This window comes from Pyxicephalus adspersus, chromosome 3 (assembly GCF_032062135.1).
Source record: "Pyxicephalus adspersus chromosome 3, UCB_Pads_2.0, whole genome shotgun sequence".
NCBI lineage: Eukaryota > Metazoa > Chordata > Amphibia > Anura > Pyxicephalidae > Pyxicephalus > Pyxicephalus adspersus.
Window position 1 is genome coordinate 102,498,543 of NC_092860.1, and position 9,824 is coordinate 102,508,366.

The 9,824-nt window shown below is 34.8% G+C and overlaps 2 protein-coding genes across 2 annotated transcripts in view; one reads left to right on the forward strand and one right to left on the reverse strand.

Moving 5' to 3' along the window:
* The window catches only part of ELMOD2 (ELMO domain containing 2), a 13,701-nt gene extending 6,897 nt beyond the window's left edge, over positions 1 to 6,804 (forward strand). The window contains 5 exon segments of the mRNA XM_072406828.1: positions 485 to 631; positions 1,922 to 2,055; positions 2,536 to 2,604; positions 3,785 to 3,918; positions 4,041 to 6,804. Coding sequence (XP_072262929.1) covers positions 485 to 631; positions 1,922 to 2,055; positions 2,536 to 2,604; positions 3,785 to 3,918; positions 4,041 to 4,180 — 624 coding nt within the window. The 3' untranslated portion in view covers positions 4,181 to 6,804.
* Positions 6,805 to 7,705: 901 nt separating this feature from the next.
* The window catches only part of UCP1 (uncoupling protein 1), a 4,870-nt gene continuing 2,751 nt past the window's right edge, over positions 7,706 to 9,824 (reverse strand). The window contains exons 6-7 of the mRNA XM_072405856.1: positions 9,442 to 9,622; positions 7,706 to 8,957 (exon numbers count right to left, since the gene is read on the reverse strand). Of these exons, the coding sequence (XP_072261957.1) occupies positions 8,843 to 8,957; positions 9,442 to 9,622 (296 nt within the window). The 3' untranslated portion in view covers positions 7,706 to 8,842. The remainder of the gene's footprint in view (positions 8,958 to 9,441; positions 9,623 to 9,824) is intronic.

Below are 9,824 nucleotides of genomic sequence, written 5' to 3' on the forward strand. Positions count from 1 at the left end.
TTTGTTATTTCAGCACCCACAGGGAATGGCCAATTCTTGATAAGTGTAGTTTCTGGTTAACTGAGGATCCTCTGAAACTGAGGTTTCTCAGGCATTCAGCACTAGACTTGAATGGAGAGACTTGTCCCCATTCACTTCTAGTGGTAAATGGCTGAAAAAAGAGAAACCCTGATGACGCTTGAGTCATCAGGGTTTTCTTTTTCTCTGCCAATCAAGGAGCTCTGCTCTCCTGATTGCTGCTGCAGCCCTAACGGAGTTGTGGTATGTGTTCACGGATGCAGAACACATGCCACAGCACTGCTAGGGCTGCAGGAGCAGAAGAAAGCAGAGCTGTCGAGTGCCAGTTATCTAAGTTCCAGATAACCAGCGTTCTACTGTATATGCAAAGGTGTACCCATATAATAAACTTTGTACTATTGCAAAGACATTTTGTACAATATTTGATCCTCTTTTATCAATAGATCTTGTACAGTTTATAATTTAGATTATTTCTGTTTTTAGATTTCAGATAAACTTGAGAATATGCCTGTTGCAGATTTCTGGGTATAAGAAGCTCTTTATAGAGGTAGAGGATGTGAGAAAACGGCCATATGACTCTGACAACCCTGAACACGAGTGGCAGCTTCTTGAGGTGAGTGGTAGCTATTTAGTTGTATGAATATAGATCAAACTAACCAAGCAACGGATGAAATACCCATTCTCTTCATAGGTCATGTGTGGTCATTTGTGGGTTTTAGCAACACTGATTACCAATGCTGGTTAAAGACAGTTAGGAGTCTCAGTCTGTCACATTGCTGTATTATTGTTTTTTTTTCCTCCCTGATTTGGTGTAGTGATGGATGTGTCACATGTGGAGTGACTGTCCTATGCTCAGCTATCAATAAAAAAGAAAATGATTTTACCTACTTAAACATTCCCTGTATTCATCAGCCCCTACCCCCAAAGCACCTCACACGTGCCAAAAAATGTTGCATAATTTTCAAAGCATGTGCTATTTAGAGCAATTTCGTAGATACTTTTTGGGTAAATCCCTTCCTGTGCATTCATTTACCAGGTGAAATTAGTTGGAGGAGCCTTTTAATTTTTTAGAGCTCCTGTGAAACTGTATCCTACTTCTTTTGTGATCCAATTGACTTTTGAAAATATGCAGTTCTGATATGAAAATGTGAAAAAAATGGGACAGGATGGGACACATCTATTAGGTATTAGTATTTTGCATTTTTTCCGCATCACCTGCCTACTAGTTTGCATTTCAAACATTTTTATTGTTTTTTCAAAGGGTTTTTTAACAACATATTTGGGGGGAAAATTGAGATAGTCACATAACAACAAAAAATTCCAACAGTCAAAGAGTTGAATTTATATAAACTCACGCATCATACAAAATACAGATTATAACAAGGACTTTTTTGTTTTTAACAAAAAAAAAAAAGTTTCCATCTAAATTTTGCATCATGTTAGTATTCCAAAAATATGACATACAATGGTCTTTGTAAATGCAAAATAAACTTTTACATTATTTCCTGGTATAAGTTTTATTGTTAACTTCAGATGCATTGGTCCCTACAACTTCTATGTATTGAATAAATGCTGTTACAAGTTTCAACCTGCCTACTAGTTTGATTATAATCAGATAAACACTGGAGTTATCCCTGTGCACTCTTCCTATATAAATATGTATTAATAAAAAAAAAAAAATATATATATATATATATATATATATAAAAACTTCCAATACAATATATTAGCTGGGAATTTACAAATACAGAAAAAAGGTCCTTGCTTTAGTGGGAGTAGTGTGTGTGTGTGTGTGTATGCTTTTTACAATAGAATATTGGGAGCTGTATATTTTTCTATAAAACTCCAAACATTAACAATGTATAGTCTTCATTATTCATTCCATTTGTCATTTTGTTTTCAGCTTTGGGACTTGCTTATGCCACATGAGAAGTTAAAGTCTAGGATAACCAAACAGTGGGGTGACATTGGCTTTCAAGGTGATGATCCAAAAACAGATTTCCGTGGCATGGGGATTTTGGGACTGGCAAATTTACTGTAAGTGTCTCACAGAGCTGTAGTCATTGGTTTTATAAATTGTCACTATGATTACTTATTTGTATACTATAGTCTTTTTAGTATTTTCTCTTTTTAGATATACATGTGAAAGAGGTCAGCATAATGCAAAGATTCTTGTCAGTTTTGTTATTGTTTTAAAAACTTGCTTGTGTGCATAGTGTGTACTTAAAGGTGTACATAGAGGTAGCCGTACATGATTACATGATTTATATGTACGGATAAATATCTCTGGTTGTGCATTATATAGAGAAAAATAGTCGCTAGATAAGGGTTTTTTAATATTTATGGTTAAGTATATTTTGTCTAGAGGTTTATTGTGTTTTAGGCACATGTAACGAAGAAAATGAGGGCCAGAAAAATCACACATTTTCTAAATTAAGTTATTTTTTTTACTAAAGAAATGTAAAGCTGTATATACTTACATTCCTTGTACTTATAAAAAAAATATTTATATTTCAGATATTTTAGTAGACATTATACTGAAGAATCCCGCACAATTCTTTCTCATTCCAATCATCCAAAACTTGGGTAAGAAATCTTTGTAACTGTATTGCTAACAGCCTATAGTCCATTTTCATGGTTTCAGTGACTTGTATCAGTGAAAAAGCCACTGAATTTCAAGACCAAAGTGCTGTATTTTTACATGTGTTTTTGCACATCTGTCACCTAATGTAGCTCCACATTGGTTTCACTAGATGGCAGTCGTCATAATGAAAAGTGACCTAAATGCTGACATGCTGGAAATTTGTGTGGGGAAATAAGACTGCCTTGTCAAGATCCCAGCATTATTTGCCAAATGGACTGACAATCTGCCTTGTGGAATATAGTAATATAGAGTTTGTGAGAATTTTTACTCATATTGTGCTAGCTGCTTTGAATTCTGATGCCATTCCCTACATATATTATTAAAATAACATATTTATGTAACCATGTTTTTAATGTAAGTGAACCTCTTTGCAATAATTAAATAACAAGTACCACATCTATTCGGAGTAAAGAGAACTCCTAAGGGGGAGGCCAAAAGTTGGATTTAAAAGTACTAAATCATTCAAATCAGTTAAAACACAATTTTATTTACACATATTTGAAAAATTCCAAATAATCTAAACAAATTCATAAAAATCATGTGGGCCAAGAAAATAGGGGCTACATGGGTCACTAGACAGATTTTCACAACCACCAGAAGAAATATTTTAACCTGAACAATCTAATGGTTGGTGAGGATAGTTAGCGAGACAATAAATGACCACCACCAAAGACAAAAAGATTTCAAACTCCTCAAATTTGGATAACGTACAGGACTATGTATCAGTATAAAAATATTCCAACATCAAATAATTTAACAGCAAATTGATGTTGTGGTGATTTTTTTTTATTGATATATAGTCCTGTACATGTTATCTAAATTTGTGCATACATGTGTAGCTACCCACATGGGTATATATGTATATGTTGGGTTGAATTTACATATTAATGTTTCTTTGTAGATGTATACCACCTGCTACTACACTACCAAACCACTAAAGCACCTTTCCTGTACTCAATTACAAATCAATAATCAAGTGCATCAATGCTTAAAAAAGTTCTTTTTTTTAAGTTGCTTTTTTATTTTATTTTTTTTTTATTTGCTATTTTAGTTCAAAAAAGCACACTTCAAGTGCTATATTATTCAGAATGCCTTACCACCTAGTGTGTGTTTTTTTTTTAGGTACTCATATGCAATAGTTGGGATCAACTTAACAGAAATGGCTTACAGTTTACTCAAGAGTGGGGCACTGAAGTCTCATTTCTAAAACATGGTTCCTGGCTTTCCTGAGATTAAGTGCTTCCATCAGTTTTTTTGTAAGTATTTATAAAGTACATCATGTATTTAAGTGCTCCGGATGACCTTTTTTCTGCTGCATTTGAAGTTTAGTGTTGTATATATTCATTTCATAATTAATTATAATATATTTTTATTTCAGGTTATCTTATATATGAATTCGACAAGTTTTGGTTTAATGAAGAGCCTGAGAGCATTATGCATTTTAATCAATACAGAGAAAAGTTTCATGACCAAATCAAGCGTCTCCTCAGCAATCCTGATGTCGTCCTTACGCTTTGAGACTGTCCTTAAGTTATGAATTCTAGGCACTTGGTACTCTGTCTTATTTAAGAATATTCTGCAAACATATTTCATGTATGTAATGTTTTGCTACTTGTCTTTTTTTTGTTTTATTAAAGCTTTTGGACAATCAATTTTTCACAGGTTTGTACAGAGAAAAACAAATCAATATTGTAATCATCTAAGTCAGTTTATTCACAATATTGTTGTTCTAAAGATGGAGCACTGTTCAGTGATGTTATCACAACCCAAACAACTACACTGCAATACCATAGTGAAGCTGCCTATAAACATGAGATCTCAGTTATCTCTGCATGCATGACCTAGCCATTATACGAGTATGCATGTTTACATTCCTATCATAAAATACCAGAAACTGAAAGCTTTGCATGAGCCATATCACTACATTTTGTGCACTTTTCTTCTTGTGTTCTTGTGGTTTGTACACCCTTATACTGGCATTTTGGGAACTAATTTATTCTTGGGATCAAGAAGCATTGTGTGAGTGATACCTCTGTGCACAGTTTTTCAAATCTACTACTAAACTAAACTAAATCTACGATAAAATTGGCTTGGAGGTAGGTGTAATTCACACTGAACACTTGCCATTTGCTACCCTTTCTACTTGTGTTTCCTGCAGATTCCTTTGCAAAGGCACTGGTGGATTCTGCCTGAACTACCTATAAACATCCCAATAAAATAAATAGTTATTCCTATACTAATACTTTTGGCATCACTTTTAATAATTTGTTGTATACTGAAGAAATGTAATTACCTTGAGTTTTTTAGCAGTCAGGTGCACTTGATATCAAATTTGAAAGCATTATGTTTAAGGATGTCATTGTTGGTGAGATATTTGGCAAGCCCAAGGGCCTAGTACATATAAGCAATCCTCTCTCAGTTTAGTTTATGACTGATAGACCTGTTTGATAGCCCAGTCAGTAATTGATCTGTGGGAAGTGATTAGGCACGGTACACACGTCTATCACATTCTTCCTCTCCTATTGGCCCTGATTTATTAAAGCTCTCCTAGGCTGGAGAGGATACACTTTCATCAGTGAACCTGGGTGATCAAGCAAACCCCAGCCCTTCCTACACAATATCACTCTACAGCTCCTTCATTGTGGTAAATCTATAGTAGATATGACATTATCAGGTGTGTTTTCCACAGCAACCTCCATCTCTTTTTCAAAGTGTTACTGTCTTATTGTTCAATGCATGGTATATTGTTTAAAATTATTAGTTTTGTGTGTAACTGGGCTCACAAAATCACATGGAAACCATTTTTCACGTACAATTGTAATGAAAATACCTTTAAAATACACCTATATTTAAAAGTATATCTTTGTATATTTTCAAAGTGTTTGAAAGAAATTATTGTTTGAATCTTTATTTCACTTCAAAGTCTATTATTTGGTGCACGTCCATTGCTGGCAGTGGATTGTTATGTTTACCATACAGGTACAGTCCATACTTGAGCTTGAAGGCTGTATATACTTGGAACGTATCCTATTTTAATTTGTATATGCACTTCACGCTTATTAAGGATGCTTAATATCATTTTGTCTATTTTTGTAGTAACCAAAACAGACTTCAGGATGAATATTAGATTGTTTATATATTAGAATAGAATATTAGAAAAAGAGTTTTGTTTCTGTCCTTGGATATACGTTCCTAAGCTTTTGGTTCCTCAAAACTCTGATGTGAAAAAGGTTTGAATTATTTCACAGCTGTTAGCGTGAGTGGCAGCTTCATCTAATTTACCTAACTTTTATATCTTTAGAATATCTGCATCTTTCTCAAAAAGATCAATCACTTTTACAAGTATGATCCTTCTGATTTCGTGGCAGCAAATGGGCCTCACCAATCCCAAACTAAGTACACGTGTCAGATTTCTGACACTGGAATTGATTTTTCTTGATTTTTTTCAAATGACAGTAGAACAAAGGGAAAGGATGGTAAGGAGAGAATCTGTGATCTCTTGGTTTTCTGGGGGGTTACCATTCCACACCTAGAAACTTTTATATATGTGATTTAATAAAATTCACTGTATTTTAGGTATCCTGCCAGAGGCCCATGAGATATACCGGTATGTACACATGGGGAACAACTTAAAGCTGAACTGGTAAAACAATTACTTACCTTTTGCAGTTGCTTTCTCCCCCGAATCCAAGGGTTAACCGCTGGTTTTACTTAGGGTTCTATGAATGAGAAGATACATTTACCTTATACTTTGCTCTTCTGGATTATAGGCTGAAATATCGTGACTAGCCTCATGCCACCCATCCACATGACATAAAAGAATAGAACCGAATAGTTGATGCACATTATTTTCGGAATAATTACCTGCTTTTCTCAAGCCAATAATATATACTTTAGTATAGAATAGATTTAATGGTTACATGTGACCCTTGACTGAAGATTTCTAAAGGTCTTAAGTGCTGTCCTGATAAATAATTTTATACAAAGTATTTCTGTTTGTATTTAAAATAGTTAAAGTGCTTTTTGATTTTGTTTGTGCAGTATTTACTTCATGTTATTCATCCGAAACCTAAGACTGTTATGCTTCACCTTCAGCTCAAATACTTTTATACTTCTAGTAAACGCTATGCTTCCCAAATTGATATGCGTGTGTGTTGTTTTTTTCTTTCATTTTTATTCAAATGTACTCTTCTTTTTTCAGTTATGTGACATTGTTTGATCAGCTTAAGTATCCACTGAGTATTCAGATGTTTTCATTATACAAAGTCAAATATCCCAAGTAAAACTTACTCAAGACATAATCACCACAGACAGATCTCACCTTCTGAATCGATGAGGTCTGCTCAGTTATATTTGACCTTACGAGTAGATAACTTTATCCAAATCTATTCACATATCTGGCAGGAAAACAAGATGTCTTAATTTTATCATCCTAGCTCACCAGATAGTGTAACAGGTGAAGGAGAGACGTAAATGTCTGATTGATTTAGACAAAAACTTGTAAAGTCAGCTGAGAAAATCCTGATGGATCTGAAGACCTAAAGCAGGAGCCAGGCAAAGGCTGGTTTGTCAAATGGACTGCAAAATACCAGTTTAAAAATAGAAGCAGGATCATGGAGTAGGCCAGGGTCATCACTTGTGAAATCTGTCAGAGAGGCAAGCCAAAGTCAGCACTGGATAGGTTGATGCCAAATCGAAGTTAATACAGGGAAATCCAAAGACATATTAGGAACTGAAGCCAGATAGAAATACTCCACAAAGCACAGGTAAGGTTATGTCACACAGATGTGATTGCACAGATGCCCCTGGGCAACTGCCAGCTGCTATTCACTGACAGATATTTTTGTACATAGGCAGCACGTTAACTTCTCCATTACTTTTAATTGTATTCTTTAACCCATCAGTTTTTATGTGGATATTAATAAATCTGCACCATAATTAATGTACCATATTTACATTATTCAGAATTTTTACTAAAGACTGAAAAAGAGCTGGATGATCTTCTGGCTAATGACCCAAAAACCAGTTCAATATTTATACAAATTTTCACAAAGTTTTTTGTTTTATTACAAAAAATAATATACAGTTATTCGTTACATGGGCATAATCCAGAAGTACATAAAATTTAATAATGCTTATTTTATGCAATGTTCTTTTTACATGCAGCCAAATGCAAATATACTGTATACAGATATTTTCTAATAACTTAGTCAATTTGTATTAATACACCACTACGGGCTGTCACAATGCCATTATTAGGGAATGCTGGCATGATATACATGGTGGCTTCTATTGCCATCCTTCTCATTTTAAGATGTTATATGCCTCAATACTTAAAGTCGCTAACCATGAACAAAAATACTGGGTAAGGACTTCTTTGCATTGAAATCTTTAATATGCATGTACTCGGTTACTTAAAATGTACTGAAACTAGAGACATCCAAGAAAACATCTGTTCCGAGTCAGAAATGCCCACAGTCTCGTTTTAAGGTACAATGAATCTGTCCTAGGGAAGGAAAGATTACAGTGCTGTGGAGCAGGCCAAGACACTGGAGAATTGAAGTTTCTGCTGTCTTTGCCTAGTTCTCAACAGTGTACAAATAACTGCTTTTGAGCCTTCTTTTATTAGGACCAGCTGCAAGGAAGTCTGACACTTCTAGGAAATTTTTAACACGGCACCAAATTCATGTTGTTCTATAATACCTATCTAGACACAGCAAAAATATGCTACTTGTCTGTTTAGTGCTCTTGTGATTTAGTGTCTTTTCTAGGGGACATGGTCTCTTCAAATGAACATTAAAACCCCTTGAGAATGACAAACCAACTGCTTTTCACTGTTAAATAATAATAATAATAATGTCCTGCCTTTAGATAATTATAGCTGACTGTCATTCAGACCTGTTCATGTGTCTGGAGTGAAATACTGACTACACAACCAACATCACATGTAAGTAAATAAAGAGAACAGATGGTGGATATGCATTTAAAACCTATATGGGGTTGTGAGCTAATGGTTCCAGTCACTTCCTTGAACTCCTATCACATACTTGTATGCTGTACAGGGCAGGGTCCTTCATACATCATCTTATCTGTGTATTTCCATAACATTGAATGGCAAATCCCAGTATATGATCTGGGTTTTCTAATAGTTTCCACACTTTTTAGGTGACGGTGTGGACATCACACTGCATAGTCCACTCTTTGTCTGGACATCATCATTGCTCTTTTTAGCTGTTCATAAGAGACAAACATGACAACGTTCCATGAACCCAGCCGTAGGAAAGAGGGGACAAACCTGTGGAGAGACAAGGCAGGGTCATACATTGTTTTGTTTTGTTTTTTTATGTGTTGATTCTAAACTGGTTATTGTTGTTTTTGTTAAAGTTAACAACCACGGCTTTAGCTGACCCTATATTGAACAATAAGGTGGCTATGTACAGACATGGCATTATAGTACATTATATTATATGTATATTCCAAGCATTATATTAAAACTATTTTTTCAGACTGCAGATATAATACATGATAAATTCTAGCACATGCACCCAGTGTTCAGATTATTATTATCTGTAGGACCTTTTCCAACCATCCACTTAATCAAAACCCAAATGATTTGAAAATTATGTCTCATTAGAAGACAAATGAAACCAGATATACATGCAATGCTTCTCTTTACTTCTAATAACACCCTGCTATAGATCACTTCAGTTACTTTCATGGGGAATTTCCTGACTACAGGGCAGGTTTCAAGAAGATACTAGAATAATGCAAAAAATTACCCTTTATAAAAGGCTGTTGGTCCCTCTTTGGTGAGCATGGTCCATGCACAGTTCAGGGCTGACTTGTATTGTCCAGGAGGGGAGTTCATGTATCTAGTTTTAACCACATCCACAGGGGAAGCGATGACAGTAGTGCAAAAGCCAGCCCCAAATGCAGACACAAAATGGCAAGGAAGGTTATCTAAATAAAATGAAAAAAATCGTATAAATGCCGTGTCACAAAAGCAAAAACTCAATTTCTCAGCAATATATACCGTATTTTTCGGACTATAAGACGCTCCGGCCTATAAGACGCACCCAATTTTAAAGGAGAAAAACCTAGAAAAAAAAGATTCTGAACAAAATACTAAAAAATCACTCTGTGTCAATGTATCCCCTTCTAA